General features: G+C 45.4%; 2 protein-coding genes across 3 annotated transcripts in view; both read right to left on the bottom strand.

The window, feature by feature from the left end:
- Positions 1-346: 346 nt before the first annotated feature.
- On the bottom strand, positions 347-2,513 carry Tmem42 (transmembrane protein 42). The gene is made up of 3 exons (XM_027415503.2): positions 2,293-2,513; positions 1,501-1,647; positions 347-962 (listed from the first exon to the last, which is right to left on the bottom strand). The coding sequence occupies exons 1-3, from the start codon at positions 2,482-2,484 to the stop codon at positions 828-830; spliced, it is 474 nt and encodes a 157-aa protein (XP_027271304.1). The 5' UTR covers positions 2,485-2,513; the 3' UTR covers positions 347-827.
- A 2,402-nt stretch (positions 2,514-4,915) lies between these two features.
- Kif15 (kinesin family member 15) overlaps positions 4,916-19,129 on the bottom strand; it is a 54,766-nt gene continuing 40,552 nt past the window's right edge. For both annotated transcript variants that reach the window (XM_027415489.2, XM_027415490.2), the window contains exons 26-35: positions 18,752-18,874; positions 16,972-17,118; positions 15,212-15,313; positions 14,721-14,885; positions 12,834-12,943; positions 9,299-9,374; positions 8,732-8,769; positions 6,040-6,205; positions 5,742-5,873; positions 4,916-5,539 (exon numbers count right to left, since the gene is read on the bottom strand). In XM_027415489.2, the coding sequence (XP_027271290.1) occupies positions 5,477-5,539; positions 5,742-5,873; positions 6,040-6,205; positions 8,732-8,769; positions 9,299-9,374; positions 12,834-12,943; positions 14,721-14,885; positions 15,212-15,313; positions 16,972-17,118; positions 18,752-18,874 (1,122 nt within the window). In that variant the 3' untranslated portion in view covers positions 4,916-5,476. The remainder of the gene's footprint in view (positions 5,540-5,741; positions 5,874-6,039; positions 6,206-8,731; positions 8,770-9,298; positions 9,375-12,833; positions 12,944-14,720; positions 14,886-15,211; positions 15,314-16,971; positions 17,119-18,751; positions 18,875-19,129) is intronic.

Here is a 19,129-nt window from a genome sequence, read left to right as displayed (position 1 = left end):
TTAGGAGAGAGCAAACACAAAGGCACACAGCAGAACTGGACCTTGTGAACTTGCAAACCTTTCCGTACTAGATGCTTGGCCACTGGGGACTCCAGTACATAGGGACAGAAAGGTCGCCAAGATAGCAGCTCCTGTGAGGGTGTTGAGGAGAGGCTAGGTCCCAGCTGGCGGGATGCAGCAGGACTGTGTCTGTCAGTATGTTCTTTCCGTCACCTGTGCAGGTTGAGTGTGGAAGAAAATCTCCACTTGTTGGGTCTGCACATGTACTATTCCACTACCCGAAACCTGAGAACTCGGCTACTTTACCCCCAAAGTTGGAAAGAATGAAGATTCCACACCCAGTAGCTTCAACTTACAAATAGGTATTTATTGTTCCCTTCTCTTGCTGTGGATTCATCGGCGTGACAGATAACCTGACACATTACATGTTTGCTTGCTTGTTTGTTTCTTCAGGAAACCCCACCAGCTACCACCTCTGGGGTATAGGAGGGGCCATGGTCAGGTAGGAGGACCATAATCGCAACACTTCTCAGATGCTTGACATGTTGCTGGGCAAGATCACAGAGCCTTCTGGGGTTCATTGAGGTAGCCCTGGAGCACAAGAATCAAAGCACTGTGCCAAGTACCAACAGGACGTGGGCCTGTGCTGTGGTGGTTATCTTCCTCTTACAGGAGCCCATGGTCAGAGGCCTGTGTTGGTCTGGCATCTCCTTGTGGCTGATAGTCAGGGGCTGTACTCCCAGGCCAGCTTGGAAACAGTCCTACTTGTCAACCCACGGCTGGGCATCACAGTCATCTTTACAGTGTGACCATCCAACCAACTGGCGTCACTGTTGCTTGCTTGCCTCCCAGGTGGGTGGGAACTTGCTGTGGATCAGGGTGAGCCCACAAAGGATGAGGAACACCCCTCCCCACCACAAGACCTCCTGGCACTCTCCATATAGCAAGTAGCCTAAGATGGCCTGTGGGAGAGACAGCTGTAAGGGACTTGGCTTACTCTGGTAAGCTCGACTATTCCTTAGTGGCTATTTCTTCCTGAGGAGGCCAGAGGCCAAAGTCTGCTGCTTCTCATCCAGCTACCACCTTCACCAAATCAATCCATGTACTTCTGTCTCCTCTGTGGAAGTCAAGGGCTACCCCAGCTGAGCAATGAGGCCCAACAAAGGCCAGCAGGGGGGGCCAGTAACCATAAAACCAAGTCCTTCCACTTCAGGACTGGCTGGGTTTACACAAAGAACCCACACCGGTTCCCTCTACCCCCCTAGCTCATGCTAGAGTCCCCAGACTTAGGAAGAGACATGCCAAGGGACGTCACATGGCTGGCGTTAGCACACAATGACAAAGATTTCATTCCTAAGTTTTCCATGTTTCACTGCTCCTTGACGGGCGCCAGTCCAACCTGTTTAACTTCCTGTCATTTCTGAACTTGAAAAAGCAGGGGTTCCCCGAGGACAACTCACCCAGAACCCGGAGTACAAACGAGGTCACCAGGCTACTCACCGAGCTGAGTATATTAGAAAAAGTCACTGTGACAGATGCAATGGCTGAAGACATAGAGAAACTGAGGCCCCGGCTAAAGAAGGTCCACATCAGAGAGTTGGTGCTTGCCATGGCAATAAGGCCTAAGACACACAAGCCAATGTTCACCTGCAGGAGAAAGTGGTACTGCAGCCACAACCACCATGGGCAGAGCCTTGAAAGGCTGGGGATCTTTAGGAGTCTCCTACAAAGGATATGAGGGCCTTGGTGACAGAGCGAGGGGGTATAGTTTTCTTCCGCGCAGACCTCAACTTTATTGTAGCCCAGTAGTCTTTTGGAAAGGGAAGACTTACAAAAGGGCATCGGCAGGGGGCAAGGGCAGCAGGCTTGCTTACACAATGGATAATGAAAGCCTGATCGCTATGGGAAAAGACTTAATAAAACAAAAACCAAAAAAAAAGCAACTTCCTTCACTTCACTCTGGACACCTCCGTCCAGATGAACACCCAAAGGGATGTTACGTGTGGGCCCCAAGCTTGGTAACTGCACCTCTAAATCGCCTGAAACGGAAAGGATCAAGCAGCCCCCTATTCATGCCGGGGCGGTGGCCCAGCTCCCGCGGTGCAGGTGCGTCCTGGGGCAGGGCAGGGGCAGGGGCAGGGGCAGGGGCAGGGGCAGGGGCAGGGCAGCCGGCCGCTCCCCTCCCCGTAGGAGCCACGTGCAGGGTGAGGCGGGGGGGGGGGGGCAGGGGCCTCGAGGGCAGGTGGGTGCGGACGTCCCCCTCCCCGCCCCCGCCCCCGCGCCGGGCCACACCTGGCTGCCGAAGGCCAGCTTGGCGGAGGCGGCCGCCAGGGCCCCGAAGGCGCCGGCGCACAGACAGTCGAGCACGCCCCAGAAGCGCCGCCGCATGGCGCCCGCCTGCAGGCGAGCGGGGAGCTGCGCGGGCGAGTCGGGGTAAGCGGCCGCCCACACACCGGCACCTGAGCACGGCGGCCCGGCCGCCATGAGGCCACGCTCGCCCGCCCGCCCGCCCGCTAGCCCAACCTCTCGGTGAGCCCGGGAGGGCGGAGCCGGGAGGCCGAGCGCGCCGAGGCGGCGAATCAGCTGCTGAGGCGAATCTGGGTCCGAGGACCTGCAGCTGAGGCAAAGCCGTGGCTGAGGACGGCCTGCGGCTCGAGGGAACCCGGGGCTGCTGGGAATCCGCTGGTGAGGACCACGTTGGGCTGAGGGGAGCCTGCTGCCGAGAGTACCTGCTGTGTGAAGCGAATCTGCTGCTGAGGGGAATCTGTCACCGAGCCGAAGAGAACTTGTGGGCCGGGGGATTGGCCCGAGGCCAGCCGGCTTCTGAGGAAGGAGCCCGCGGGAACCTGCAGCTGAGGGAGGACGCGGGTACCCCTGCACCTTAAAGATGCTCCAGCCGCCCCTCGACCCCTCGCGGATGCACTGCTTGGGGAAAGTGGTAAGGAAAACGCCATTTGTTAGGTCACTGCGCTGGAACCACCAGGACCACAATCCCTTCTAAATCCATGTGAAGTGACCCAAAAAACTAAAACGCCTCATCTACTGTCAGTGATATTACAAGTTAATGGAATCCTAGGCAATTTATGGAGACCCTGACTCACATAAGAGGAGGGATGGGCAGCCTGGCATGGCACACACCCGAAATCCTAGCACTCCTGAGGCTGAGGCAGAGGCAGGATTACTGTGAGTTCAAGGCCAGCCTGGCCAACATAGCAGGTACTAGGCTAGCCACGCACTTTTTGAGACTATCTTAAAAAGATTTTTTCTTTTTTAAAGGAGGGTCGGGGACCTAGCCTAGTGCTTCCCTAATACATGGGAAGTCTTGAGTTCAATCCATGGTAGTGTGTGTATATGTTGGGGTACATTTCCTTAAAAAAACAAAGTGCTTTAGAAGTGTATAGTGAGCCGGGCATGGGCGCATCTAAGGAGGCAGAGGCAAGTGGATCTGATTTCGAGAGCAGCCTGATCTACATAGTTCTAGGCCAGCCAGGGCTACTTAGCAAGACCTCTTTGTTTTGTAGATCATATAAAATACAAATACATATGCATGGGAGTTTGATAAAACAAAAATAATTTCACAGTACACTCCTCGTTCAACACACTATTTTCTGTTAACAACTTTTCATGGACATTCTTAACAGGCCACATTGCTTCTCATACAGGTGGGCTTGTGGCTGAAATAAAGGGGACTGGTGGCTTAGCAGTTAGGAGCACTCCAGGTAGCGTGGATCCCAGCTACCTGTGTAGGCAGCTTACACTCTCAGAGCTCCCCACTTCCTAGCTCCAGGAGATCCAGTTCTTTTTCCTGGTCTCCATAGGCACTTGCACTCAGGAGCACACACCTGAACACAGATACACATATAAAAATAAATCTTAAAGCCCCACTGTGGTGGCACACACCTTTAATCCTAGCACTCGGGAGGCAGAGCTAGTTCCAGGACAATCTCCACAGCCACAGAGAAACCGTCTCAACCCCCCCCCAAAAAAACAACAAAAAGCATAGATTATCCCAATTAGTTGTATGTGGTATAAACCATTCCATTTTGCAGATGAGGAAGTTGAGGCCTCTACTTGATAGTGGCGAGATCTTACATTGTGTCAGGGTTTTCACCCCAGAGATAGAAGAGTAACACTGCTTCTAGCAGAAATGGTCTTCTTGTTTTGGCAGAGTATGATACATGACTGTTCACACGTGTGATATGTAGAGAAATAGTGGGAAACTGTATTGTTTAGCTGCGTGGCCTCCAAAATTAGTGACTTTAAAGCAAACTAAGACCAAGTAAAGGTAGAGGGTTGATTTAGTTTATTGTTTGTGTATCCAATGCCAAAACCCAACTAATAATCTGGGTGTGATGGTGTATACCTAAAATTCTAGGACTTTGGAGGTAGAGGCAGAAGGAACAGGAATTCAAGGACATCTTTGCCTACATAGTGAGTTCAAGGCAAACCTGGAGGACCTTATGATTGATAGATTAAAGTCTCTTTATTCAAGAAAACACCAGGGCAAAACGAAGGCCAGAGCGAGGTTACAGGAACCCAGCAAGCGCGGCCAGAACAAAAGGGGCCAGGGTCCCCACGTGCAGCCCCTTAAGAAGCTCCCTTATGTCACCCCGGCTTTCCTTCACCACGCCCTTATGGGCGAGTCCCGGGGCCACCTGGTACCTGTCCCAGGACTATTGGGTAGGGCTAGGGTGTCTCCCTACATATGATCCTCATAAAAAAACTCAAAACTAGAGGTTTAGAGCACTTGTTCTTGCACAGGGCCTGGGTTTGGTTTCCAGCACCCACAGGTAGCTCATAACCATTAGTAACTACTTATAGGAGATCTGACACCCTCTTCTGACCTCCATGGATACCATGCACACATGTGGTAAATGTACATACATGTAGGCAAAATAGTTACACACGTTTTTAATTGGTTTTAAAAAGTTTTTTATTTGAAAAATTAGACATATAGAGAAATGCTCATGACAAGTTATAAACAAACAAACAAACTGATAGGAACAAGTTTGCTATAAAATCAGCCAGTCATCAGATTCACACCAAGTTTATCAAAGGTGAATCTAAGGTGAAAAGGACCTGACCAACATTCACCAGAAACCTCAGCTGTAAGCTTTTTTTTTTTCAAGACAGGGTTTCTCTGTGGCTTTGGAGGGCCTCGAACTCACAGAGATCTGTCGGCCTCTGCCTCCTAAGTGCTGGGATCAAAGGCGTGAGCCACCACCGCCCGGCATTGTGGCTTTTACTTTAAAGAGTCTTCCAGAATTTACAAGTGACTTATAACCTGGAAATGCATTGTCACCCACTTAACAGTTTGCTGTGTTTGCATGCAGAATATTCATCAGAATACTGAGGATTACTGCGCAACATGATTCATAACTACGGTCTTTTAGTTTAGCTCTGTTATTTGGGCAAGTACAGTGGTTTTAAAGAACCAAACTAAACAAAGTGATGTGCAGGGAGCTGGCTGGGATCTTTAGAATTCATTCTTCTTCTTTTCTTTCAAAAGTACATTTTCAGCACGCAACTTTTCTGTCTCCTGTAATTTAAAGAAAATTAAGTTTCTAATTATTATAGAAATTATTTTCTTAAGTATATATTCAAATTAAAATTATGAGATTACAGAGTGTGACCCTGTCTCAAAAAACAAAAAAGTAAAGTAGCAATGACCAATTTATTTAACTTAAAAAAAATCCACTTTAAAATCGCTATAAACTTAATTATAATAGTTTTCAGTTTACCTCAGCAAGCCTGACATTTTCCTTCTTGAGTCGCACTACATATTGAATCTTCTGATGTAGGTTTTGATGACCTACTAACTTTCCATTTTCCTCAGCAAGATACTCTAGTTGCTTTCTCAACATTTCCATTTCCTGTCAATCCAAGGTGGGAAGATCACATTATGTATCCCCTTTCAAAAGCACCAACTGAGGTGATCAAGCTTCTGTGGACATTCTGCACACTAGAGAAACTGAACCACGGATGTGGTTTTTGTTAATACTATCAAGTATTCTACCTGGCACGGAAGATCCAACACACCTGGAAAGTTCTGTCTCTTTCTTCATACATTTCTTCCAATTTTGACCGAAGCTTCTCCTTTTCTTGAAATGCTCTAGACTCCAAAGTTCTGATTCGCTCAACTTCCTCGTTCATTCTGTGGCACACCTTCTCCTTACTATGAAGGGCAGTTTGTACGTCTTCTAGACTGGAAGAATAGCATTACTTTATGGTATATTTCAAGAAAATGTAATTATAAAACAGGGGTCAAACTAGGTTTTTCCTTTTAAGTTCAGAATTTTGATTTCAAGGTATCACTAATCTTCAAGTCTCCTGAATAGCTGGCAAAAGAAGATAGGCTTGCGGGGTGGTGGTGGCACAAGCCTTTAATCTGAGCACTTCAGATTAAAGTGGAGCTCTGAGCGCAAGGCCAGCCTGGTCTACAGAGCAAGTTCCAGGACAGCCAAGACTTACACAGAGAAAACCCTGTCTTGGGGGGGTGGGGGGGGGAGAGGGAGGCAGGCTAGACCTGGGGTGGACCTTGGTGGTAGAACACTTTGTTGACAATGTTCCAGGCTCTGGGCTCCGCCCTCCTCAACATGGTAGAGGCACTGAATATGTGATTGCTTTGTTAGGTCAACAAATTAATCTGAGAAAAACTCTTTAAACAATTTATTAATTATTTGGAGCCGTGCTCTTACGTAGCTGCAAAGTCACCATGTAGCTGAGGATGAAGTACCTCCCCTACCCAAGTGATGAAATTATAGGCATATTCTACAATGACTGGCTTCAAACTTTTTTCAAATAATAAAAACAGTGTGAAACTTTGCTTGCTCAAATGGAGGTGGAAAAAGGTATCATTACGGTCTGTAGGCTTTAAGTGTCTCCAATCTCAGAATGATTTCCAGAGCATGCTCAGCAATGCCCACAGAGACAATTTGGGCAAGTGATCTGTCTCTGCTTTGGTTGGATAAAAAGCTCATATGCTGCCCCTGGCTACCTTACTGTCAGTCGGGTGCTGTGGGCTTGAATGTGAAAAGTTCCCTTGGGCTCATGTATTTTCAATACTTTGTTCCAAGTTGACTGGCGCTATTTTGGAAGGTAGTGGAGACTTTCTGGAGGACATACATCCCTCTACAGCCTGTGCCTTAAGGTTTCTGCTTTGTTTGGGACAGGTCACTCTATGTAGCCCAGGGTAGCCTTGAACTCAAGAGACCCTGCCTCCACCTTCTGAGTGCCAGAATTAAAGGTGTGCCCCATCAAGATTTACTGCCCAACTGCAAATGTAGTAGGACAGACAGCTTCCTACTCTTGCCACTATGCCATTCCCAGCATGATGCTCTGTTTCCCTATGGAACTGTAAATCAAAATAAAAACCTCGTTTCTTTCTTTTGTCAGCATTGTATCAAAGCAATGAGAAGGAAATGAACACACTTAGCTTCTTGTTTATGAAACTCAATTTTATGAAGGGAAAAGAACTTCCCAGCAGAGGATGCTGACTGGCCTAAGCTGAGCATAGTGAGCTCTATCTTCTCTTTGCTGGACACTGGTTTTCTAAGCCCTGAGGATGTCTGGTCTAGGCCAGCCAGGGTTACAAAGATGAGACCTTGAAAAAATAAAAGCAGCAGCCGCTGCCACCACCGTATGAAGGCAGGACATTGGAACTACAGTAGGTATATTGTAGCCAATAGTACCAAAAGAAGTATAATGGGGAAAGCCTTAGTACCTGATGGTATCACCAAGTCCCAAACACATGAAATTAAATAATTCCTGCAGCATTTAAGAATATGTGTGTGCCCACAATGCAATGTGAGCTGTATGCTTCCAGGACCACGTATCATTGAGAATTTCTGTCACCACAAGAAATACATGCCATACAGTGACAAAATCCCAAAGGATATATCTAAACTTATCTGGATTGTTCACCATCCTGTACATCAGCTTAACTACTACTAGATGGAAGGAAGCCTGTTAAACTGTTCTCACTGTCCACGAGGAGGAAACCCCACAGCAACTCAAGAAAACTAACAACTGGCCATGTGCCATTTTTGTTAAAAGTAGCTTTACATGAAAATCCCATTGAGCAAATGGCATCAAGAAAAATACTTCTGGGGCTTAGAGAGAGGTGGCTCAGCAGTTAAGAGCACTTAGTCTGTCAGACAACTGGAGTTTAGCTCCAAGCATGTGTAGAGGAGAGGGCAGGTCACAACTGCCTGTAACTAGCTGCAGGGGATCTGCAGCCACCTGTGTGCACGGGTGCATGCCCATACAGACACATGCATATAAGACATTTTTAAATCTTAAAAAGACTTTGATAGACAGCAATTATATTCACATATACCACAGAAGGGAAGGAGTTATCTTATGGATGTGTCTTCCCTTCAGAGGAGACTCTCACCCACAGGACAGTTCATACCCTTGTAACTCATGGTTCAAGGGACCTGATGCCCTCTTCGGGTCTCTGTAGGTACTAGGCATACATATCATGCACAAACTTCAATACAGGCAATGCAAAACACCCATACACGTGAGGCCTGGCAAGATGACTCAGCAGGTAAAACATTTGCTGCATAAGCCTGACGAACTACTTTCCCTGCAACCCAAGGTGGGAGAAGAGAACCAACTCTGTTCTCAGACCTCCACACACTGGGCATGGTGTGCACGCACTCCCCCATAATAAAGTTTAGAAATACAATAAAAAAAAAAGATTCGAACTATAAAATAGCACACTTACTCTGTTTTCATTTTCAGCATTTCTTCAATAAGTTTATTCTAAAATTAAAAAAAAAAAAGATGGTTAGGTTCTTTAATACCTTTACTAAAGAGAAGACAGAGAGGAACAAGTCCATTTTCCTTGTGCTAATAAAATCGAACCAATGTCTCTTTCCACAATCCCATATGTATATACAAAAGGTACTGCTTCTCCAGCATTTTTGCACTGCACTCAGAAGACGCCACACTTGGTTCTAAGCACACAGCTACACTCGGGGAATGCAGTGCCCCCTACAGAAGCACAAGGGCAGATACAGTCTTCCTTTTGTTGTTTCTGTCTATGGCTGGGGCCTCAGACCCACGACAACTGTTCTGCACTGGTCTCCCAAGTCCTGGAAGCAGGTGTGCAGCACTATGCCTGACTGACAGATACATATTAATATATTAATGCTGATAGTAAACATGATAATCAGTGGAAATACAGTAAAGACAGTAATTGTAATAGCAAAATGATTTCTAAAATAAATCACCATAAATGTTAAGTATAAAAGCAATTCTCACAGAAGAAACCTGTGTAAAAAAGCCATACTTTAGCAAGTCTTTCTTTGACAATCTCCTCTTCATATTCATTCTTCAGCTGTTGACTGTCTGGATGACTCTGATTGCTGCATAGATGAGGGAGTGGACAGGAAAACATTGTCAAGTATATTCAAGGGTTAATTGACTGTTTATTCTATGTAGCTTTGGTAAAGCTAACTCTGTTCGGATTAAGTGAATACAGTTAATCAGTGATGATACACAGGACCCTCCTCAGCACTCAGGACTGAGTCTTACCACTCAGGGTGCAGAAACCTAACCAAGGCTTAAAGGAAAAGTTAGTGCAGAAATTTAGCTAAAAGTGGCCACATGAAGATCAACTGTGAATAAAAGGGGCAGAGGGTTCTTCAAGGGTGGGGAGGGTTGCCTAGATCCCCCTGGTAGTCAGGCCTCTTGGAATCTGATTCCTCCCTTTCTTGGGTATTTAGTTAGCTAACAGTTACTATAACCACTCTGGCTTCACGTGTATGCAAACAGCAGGGACTACCTGAACATATAATATGGATCTCTTCAAAGAAAACAAATGCTCCATCACAAATCAAGGGACTACAGTCTGGATGGATGTGCATCTCTGCAAGTCTGCCTGGGTTGGGAAGTAAATGTAGTTCAGTGGGCCAGCAAGACCTCACTGGAGAGCCTGCCCGAGTGCTGTAGGCTTTGCTAGGAAGCTCGGCAAGCAGGAGACCATTAAGTAAGGCTTAGTATAGGAAGGCTTCTTTTTTTCCTTCATGTCTGTAGCCTAGTCAAAACTGGTCATGAGCCTCAAATGTCAAGGTCCCCCAAGATCAGGGAAGAGTGTGCACTGAACCAAAGTCAGAGAAACTTTTTTAGGTCAAGATCCAGACAGTAGGGCTGGAGAGATGGCTCAGCAGTACAAAGCACTTGCTGCTCTTCCACAGGACCAGGGTTTGTGTCCCAACATCTACATGGTAATTCACAACCACTTGTAACTCCAGTTTCAGGGAATCCAACACCCTTTTCTGGACTCCTCAAGCATCAGGCACACAATTGTTACAGATAAACATTCGGACAAAACATCCATATAACATAAGATCTGACAGACAGTAAGTATTTTAGAGTTTGATATACATATTCCCCCCCCACCAAAAACAAAAATAAAAAAAAAAAGTGAAATAAAGTACTGTAAATTGTGGTTTAATAATGACTTGGGAAAGTTCTGTGGCTTTTCATAAAACTGACAAAGTGTGGAGCAGATGGAAAACAGGTGAGCAGACTACAGACCGCAAATGTCAGAATCCCTAAGAGCAATAGTTGTTCTCAACCTTCCTAATGCTGTGATCCTTTAAAATTATTTTGTTGCTATTTCATAGCTGTAATTTTGCTACTGTTATAAACTGTAATGAAAATATCTGATCCACAGGACATCTGATTTGTGACCCCCGCCCCCCCCCCAAAAGGGGTTAGGACCCACAACTTGGGACCTGCTGACCCAAAGGGAGCAGCTTATTGCTAATGACTTGCTCTAGTTCCACTAAGTCAGCTGTATGGTTGTAGAGGTCAGACAGTGGTGATACACACCTTTAATCCCAGCAGCCACAGAGCTAGAGGGTGGTGGTATACACCTTTAATCCTAGGAGACAGGCAGATGGATCTCCCTGAGATCAAGGACCCCTGGCCTACGTAAGACCGAAGAGAAACAGCTCACACCTTTGATCCCAGCACTAGGGAGGTGGAGGCAGGAATGATATGGCTGGGTAGAGAGAGTAATATGAGGAGGAGGAGACAAGAACTCAGAGCTTTGACCTCTGAGGATTCATGGAGACAGGACAGCCCTTTCAGCCTGAGGTAAAAGTAAGATCTAGAGGCTGGCTGCTTTGCTTCTCTGATCTTCAGCTTGGAGCTTGAACCTCAGTATCAGTCTCTGGGTTTTTATTATTCGTTTTACACTCAGGACAGATTCTGAGAATGTCTAGAAGGTTGGCAAGCTTCTAAGATTCTCTTGGAGAAGCATGGACCCAATCTGGAGAGTGAAATTCACTAAGGACCCCACCCCAGAAAATTCTTTCTGGCCCAATTTACCTCCCTGCCTTTTGTTATTGTTGCTGGAGACAGTCTTATGTAGGCCAGGCTAGCCTTGAATTTGATATTAGCTGAAGATGACCTTGAACTTCTGACCTTCTTGTCTGTACAACTTGAGTAGGGCTACAGGGAGGCATGCATGACTACACCAGGTTTATAAGCGGTCCCACCTGTTGCTAACCCTCTTGTGGAAAGTTAACAGGTAACATCATAATTCAACACCATACACTTAACAAGTAGTTATTAATGTTGGTGGCTCACGCCTTTAATCCCAGCACTGGGGAGACAGAGGCAGGTGGATCTCTGTGAGTTCGAGACCAGCCTGGTCTGCAAGAGCTAGTTCCAGGATAGGCTCCAAAGCCACAGAGAAACCCTGTCTCTAAACCCCCCCCCCCAAAAAAAAGAAGAAAAAAAGATACACTCACTAGCACCCATGCTTTACACTTTTTGTTTTACTTTGATTTTGTTTGTGGTATTGGATACAGAACCTGGGGGGGAGGGGTGGGCTGGCTCAGGCATGCTTAGCAAGATGCTGAAGATGCCTTGTTTGCCTAGGTCGCTTTCCTTGAACCATACTATGAAGCAGAGCCGATTGGTAGGAGACTCTACCCTTATCTGCATCTTGCTCCTTATTTACCTAAGACTTGTGGTTTTAAAGAAAATGGCCCCCAAAGGGAATGGCACTATTAGGAGGTGTGGTTTTGTTGGAGTGGGTGTGGTCTTGGAGGAAGTGTGCCACTGTGGAGATGGGCTTTGGGGTCTCATATTTCCTCAAGTCACGCCCAGTGTTTCATTTCACTTCCTGCTGCCTGAAAGATAAACTCAGCTCCTTCTCCAGTACCATGTCTGCCTGCAAGTGGCCATGTCCCACCATGATGATGGACCACATCTCTGAAAATGTAAGCCACCCAATTAAGAATTTTCCTTAGTAAGGGTTTCTGTGATCATGGTGTATCTTCACAGCAATAGAAACCCTAAGACACCTTCTTAAAAAATAAAAATGCTAGGCTTCAGGCTATAGCTCAGTGGTAGTGCACATGACTAGCACATGACTACCCAGCAGAAGCAGGCAGCTCTCTGTGAGTTCATGGCCAGCCTGGTTTACATAGTGAGTTTTGGGCCAGCCAGAGCTACATAGTGAGACCCTGTCTAGAAATCCTTCCCCACCCCCCACAAAGAAACCCCATCAGAAACAACCCCTCCCAATAGAAACCCAAAACACTTTTAAATGGCAGTAGTTTGGTTCACTTAATTCAAATCTTCTGAATATATTCAAAATGCTTAGTTCACAGAGCTGGTAGGTGGCAGATGTCTTATCCTCCAATGCTGCAGAAAGCCACATCTCATCAGACAACTCAAAACCAACCATGCACTTCCCAGGCCAGGGGGAGGAGGTCCCATGTCTGGCAGAGCCCGCATTAGCCTCAATCACTTAAGGACGTGCAGGCAGACCAAGTCCAGCGGGAGGACTTGTGACTCTTACTCACCCACCATCCTTCTGCCATTTAACCTCATCCAGCTGGCTTTGCAGGAGCCAGTTTTGATCTCTTAATTGCTGAGACTCCAGGCGCAGATTTTCCATTTCACACAACTGATCCTGAGAATACACCAAATAACTGTTTTTCAGAAGAAACATCAGACTGGGTGCTATTTTGCTTCTCAAGGTTGAGACTGAAGCTGGGTGTGGTGGCACACACCTTTAATTCTAGCACTTGCAAGGCAGAGTTTGCCAGACATGAGTTCCAAGACAACCAGGTCTGTGAAGTGAGAACTTGCATTACACCCCACTTCCCCAAAGAAAAGGTTGTGACTCAGACAGGTATTCCTTTTATATTAAAGTACAGCACTGAGTGTTACTGGATTAAACAGTTTGTGACATGCTCTTGGAGTCTTGAAACTGTGACTCATGAACATACTATCTTAAACACTTTAAGCATATTAAAAACAGATGCCACAGCATATGCTCAAATCAGATCCTCACTTAGAGCCAGGCATGTCAACCCAGCACTCAGGAGGCTAAGGAAAGGAGGGTCATGAGTTCAAAGCCAACCTGGGTTATAGAGCACTGTATAGAGCTACACAGTGAGGTCCTATTTCAATAAGGTAAAAGACAGCTGGGGAGATGGCTTCATGGACAAAACACTTGCCCCACATAACTATGAGGCCCTAGGCTTGAGTCCCCAGAGCCCACTGAAACCTGATGTAGTAAGTAGCAAGTGTTTGTAATCTGAATGCTCTTTACATTCAGGAGGAGGTGGTGGTGGTAGTGGGAACAGATCCCTGTAAAGTTTTTGCTTTTGCTAACCTCTGGTGCACACAGCAGCCAACAAAATGGAAGGTGAAGGCTGACACCTGAGGTTGTCCTTCAACGTCACACACCTTCTGTGGTACACACGTCCTCACTTGTGCATTGAACACACGCAAAACCCACACATACACACATTCACAAAAAGCAAGGGAAAGGAGGAGAGGAGAAGAGGAAAGAACAAAACTTCAATCTAAAACTACACCGAGGGGCTGGGAAGATGGCTCTGTCAGCACAGTTCCTACTCTGAGGTGGAAAGTGATAGAGAAACACATGTGACGTTGACCTCTGGCCGCCACCAGCATATGCAGCTAACACATACACCACACATTTAAAACTAGTGTTGAACAAGGGGAGGTCATGGACCCCAGACTGACAGCTCAGAACCAGCAAAGGACAGAACCAGGCCCCCAGAACTTGGGTGTCAGTTAGGAGACCTGGGCAGTCTATGGGGCCTCTGGTGGTAGATCAGTATTTATCTCTAGTGTACGAATGGACTTTGAGAGCCCATTCCCCATGGAGGGATACTCTCTCAGCCTAGACACACAGGGGAGGGCCTAGGCCCTGCCCCAAAGGGTGTGACAGACTGTGAAGATCCCCCATGGAAGGCCTCACCCTTTCTAAGGAGCAGAAGAGGGATGGGAGGGAGAGGGAACTGAGACTGATATATAAAAGAAGATTTTTCTAATTTAAATAAATAAAAAATGTGTTGAGATAATATGTTGTAGCTATTAAGCTGGCAAAGACTCAGAAGTTCAAGGACTCGGGACTCATTCATTGCTCATGACAATGTGGTTGGTAGAGACTATGATACCATATGTAAAACCCCACAGGCAGGGAAAGGGCGCTTACAGATTAGAGACTCAAGTAAGTATGCACTGGAAAGCTTTACAGAGGAAGGGAAGGAAACTGGGAGCTCCCAGGAACAGCAAACTAGACTGCAAGGAGTCAAGGGTGGGAAGAAGACTACGAAAAAGTTCTGGCCTTTTGAACTTAGATCGTCAGCAGCTAGGAGCAAGTTGCTGACTTAAAAAAAAAAAAAAAAAAAAAAAAAAAAAAAGTCCCATACCTTTATTCTGAGGATTTCAGCATTTTTTACTTCTCTATCTTCATTTAGCTTTGTGACAAGGTGCTGCAAAAAAGTCTTAGAGGCCCGTCCATCTTCTATCTCTTGTTCTTGTGTTTCCAAGAGTTTTGCCAAATGAGGCTGAAAATGGGGTGGTGTTTTGGGACTCTGAAACAGAAATCATACTTCATCCAAATGCTTGATTCCGTGATGCTATGAAGATTTCAGTTATAGTCTATGCCCCTAACTGATAAAACGTGCATTTTCATACATATGCTAAGCCCCTAGAGTACAGTGCATGCTGAGAAAGGCCATCCAGCTTATTAATTTAATTCCTATCCAAGTAAAACAAAGACTTTAACAAGAAGAAAGCCAACAGAGGTTGTTAATGAAAAGCTTTATCTTTAAAATTACAAGGAATAACACGAAATACTGGCACATTTTTCTCATTTGAAAAAGTGATGACTCTGAAATGCACTTTTTTGGAAAAGTACCTGTGGATACTCGGTAGCAGAATCCATCACATGCTCTAGCTGTCTCATTTTGAAGTTATATTCACTCTTCCTCTGCTCTACTTCCTCCTTCTTTTGGTTTAACTGGGCAAATCAAACAGATAACAGGTCACAGATTAGAAAATAATTCAGAACACATAGTCCAATTACAAAAGACCAACCAGCTTCCCCAATGCCACCCATCAGAGAAAAGCAAATCACAATCGCAGTGTTATACCCCTGTTAAGATGACAGAGGTGGACTAGTTGAGGACATGCAGAGAGACTACACTGCTACTGGAATGCCATAAACCCACAGAAAAGGGCAAAGGTCACCCCTAAAACAAACTAGAACTCCCACGTGGCTAGCAATCTCAGTTCTGGGTCTACATTGGAAGGGAATGAACTTGTGTATGTGTGTGCTCACATATGTGTATTTCTCGGTTCATTGCTTCAGTTAGTCAGTGTGCTCAGGGGATTCCCTGGCTCTGCTTCCTGCATACTAAGGTGGTAAGTAGGCCACCATGCCTACCTGGCTACTATGTGAGTTCTGTACACCCAAACTCCAGGACTTGTGCTTGCCAGGCAGCTGCTCTATCTACTGAATGGTCTCCCCAGCTTGAGATGTAACATTTGAGAGGGCTGCATCTCTATGTTAACCACACCCTTGCTCATAATAGCCAAACTACACAGTAAACCTCATTATCCACCAGCAGATGAACAGAAAAAACAAGCAGTACTTAGATACAAAAGAACACTGGCCACCCTGTGAGACAAGGCAAACTCTGTCATCTGCAATAAAATGGATGAACCTACAAGACGTCACATAATTAATTGGATAGAAGCCAAGTGCAGAAACACAATGATCTAGCGTCTATGTGGAATCCAAAACAGCCTAACTCAGAGGTGTTGAGTAGAACAGTAGTTACCAGAGACTGGGGTGTTAAAGATGGGAGGTGTCCATCAAAGCCTACCAAATTCAGACAGAAGCAAGTTATTGAGACCTAATGCAATATATTTGAGTACACCAAAAATAATGTATAAAGTATAGTTCAAAACAGGAAAAACAGCAGTATTAAAACTGTATCACAACCAAAATTGTAAGTGAGGTAATGGATACATTAACCAACTTCATTTAATCATTATATAATGCACACACACATCAGAGCCACACACTGTGGCAGATGAGGTGCCTGATGCCTGTAATTCCAGAATTCAGGAGGTGGAGGTAGGAGGGTTATGGTGACTTTGAGCACAGCCAGTCTGGGTGCCTATTGAGTACTATACTAGCCAAGCCAGAACTACAAAGCAAGACTGTTTCAACCCACTCCAGCACAACCCATCAATATGAACCTCATAAATGTATCCAATTATTTGTTATTTAAAAAAGATAATTTATTCTGGATGTGGCGGCAAGTGCCTGCACTCTCAGCACTCTGGGAGGTACAGGCAAGAGAATCATGAGCTCAAAGCCAACCTAGAGTAGAGAGAGATCCTTTCTCAAACAACAGCAAAAGAGATGTTTCTTAAATGTTCTATGTGTACAATTTATTACTTTGAAGTGGCTATAGTTCTGTTTTAATATCTTACTGTTTTCAGCCACAACCCCATTGCAGACACTGTTGTCATGTGTCAAAGACCCAGAGCAGGGCGAGATGGCTAAGTAAGACTCACACGAGGAAAGCCAAGTCTACAGTCCATGGTGAAGTGGCAGTCTCTTCTGAATCCATTTGCCTACTTTACATGGCTCAGGGTGCCACTCACCTCGTGTTGAAGCTCCTGGATCAGTGCCTCCTTCTTGGTCAGCTCTTCCTGGGCAGATTGCAGTAGCCCAGAGTGCTTTTTGGAGGCTTCTGTGAGCATGTTCAGCTGCTCAGTGGCATGGGCCAGATCTTCACACAGCATATCCCTCTGTTAGGGAAGAATGTCCCAAAGGAAATATTTCTTCCTTCCTTTCTTTCTTTCTTTCTTTCTTTCTTTCTTTCTTTCTTTCTTTCTTTCTTTCTTTTAAGATTTTATTTATTTGTTATGTAAACAACATTCTGCTTCCATGTATATCTGCACACCAGAAGAGGGCACCAGATCTCATAACGGATGGTTGTGAGCCACCATGTGGTTGCTGGGAATTGAACTCAGGACCTCTGGAAGAGCAGTCAGTGCTCTTAACCTCTGAGCCATCTCTCCAGCCCCAGGAAATATTTCTTAACTATGTCATTTGTTTTACAAATCATTACTACAATTTTTTAAGGTTTGGAAAGTTGTATATAAAAATCTTTAAACTTTTTCCCCATTTGGCTTATGTGCTAAACCATTCCAAGACAACCCAAGCAGCTGATACTCACGTAAACAGGCCTAAGCTTGACATCAGTAGATTCAGTCCCCTGTGTGAGGCTAGACAGTAGTCTCTTCTCACTCAGGGTTTTAGAGCTGATCTTTTTATGCAGAACACTCCAGGTGTAGAACTTACTTATTAATGTCCCACTAAATGAGGTTTATGGGCTTGTGTGTGCATAATATTTGCACACATATGTATGTGTATACATGCCCATGTGATGTACATAGATGTCAGAGGTCAGGTCAGGCATCTTTATTATTCTCCACCTTATTTTGTGTATGACAAGATCTCTTAATGAACCTGGAATAAACCATTTTGGCTAGACTAGTTGGCCAACAAGCACCCTGGATCTGTCTGCCTAGCTAACTGCGCTATACTCCGTGGTTACAGACTCAGGCTGCTAAGCCCAGCTTTTACATTGGCTAAGGATCCGAACATGGTTCTTCATGCTCATGCTGCGCAAGTACTTTATCCAGAGTCATATCCTCAGCCTGACTCTGGGTTTTTATGTCCTAGAAGGTAAGTAGCTGTTAAAAATGTCTCCAGCCCAGGCAATCAGAGAAGGACTACAACAATTCATCATGGCACCAGCCACTGAAGATCTCATAGACAAGAACTAGTTCCAAGACAGCCTCCAAAGCCACAGAGAAACCCTGTCTCGAAAAAACCAAACAGAAACAAAAACAACAACAAAAAAGATTCTGATACATTATTTTACTTTTGTGAATAGGACTTAACCATTTTTACTGTTGATTTTTTTTAACAATAGAACAGTTCTCTCCTTCCTTCCACCATGTGGGCTCTGGGGATTAAAATCATACGGTCATCTTCAGTGGGAAGTAACTCTCTGAGTCATCTTGTCAGCCCCTAAGTATCAATTACTCCTTTTAAAAAGAGTCTCCTAGTTATTCATTAAAAACATCCCTACACAAATAAACATACTGACGAGTAATAAGGCACAAAAGAAAACAGAGATGCCTAGTACAGCTCTCAAGAAGCAGAGGCAGGTGGAGGTCTGTGAGTTCAAGATCAGCCTGGTTAACATAGTATGTTCCAGGACAGCCAGGGGTATACACAGAGGATCCTGTCTCAAAGAGGAAGGAAGGAAGGAAGGAAGGCAGGCAGGCAGGCAGGCAGGCAGGAAGGAAGGAAGGAAGGAAGGAAGGAAGGAAGGCAGGCAAAGGAAAGTGTCATGTTAACAATACCTACCTCAATATCCTCTGAGAGGATTCTCAGTCTGAGAGTTTCTTTTAGTTCCAGGATATCCACTTCCTGTTTCCTGATCAACTCTCTGCTCTCTTCTTTGTCAGCCATAGCAACATTGTATTTGCACTGTAGAAAATAAAGACAGCACAAGAGCTTTCTGCTGGACTTCTGCTTATCTGTACACCAAAGAACTTAGAAGTGATCTTAGTTCCAAGGTGAGGACCAGGCTAACAAGTTAATTCAGCAACACCAATTTGTTGTTGGTTGTTTTGGTGTTTTGTTTTTAAGATTTACTTATTATGTATACAGTATTCTGACTGAATGTATGCCTGTAGGCCAGAAGAGGGTACCCGATCTCATTACAAATGGTTGTGAGTCACC

The sequence above is a fragment of the Cricetulus griseus genome, chromosome 4 (genome assembly GCF_003668045.3).
Source record: "Cricetulus griseus strain 17A/GY chromosome 4, alternate assembly CriGri-PICRH-1.0, whole genome shotgun sequence".
NCBI lineage: Eukaryota > Metazoa > Chordata > Mammalia > Rodentia > Cricetidae > Cricetulus > Cricetulus griseus.
Note: the sequence above shows the minus strand (reverse complement) of the source record. Positions and strands in the feature narration are given on the sequence as shown.

Coding starts and splice junctions, on each gene's coding strand:
- Tmem42 (XM_027415503.2), bottom strand. CDS start 2,484: ATGGCGGCCGGGCCGCCGTGCTCAGGTGCCGGTGTGTGGGCGGCCGCT. Junction 1,648..2,292: donor AGCTGGCCTTCGGCAGCCAG/GTGTGGCCCGGC, acceptor TTTCTCCTGCAG/GTGAACATTGGCTTGTGTGT. Junction 963..1,500: donor TTTCTAATATACTCAGCTCG/GTGAGTAGCCTG, acceptor TCTCTCCCACAG/GCCATCTTAGGCTACTTGCT.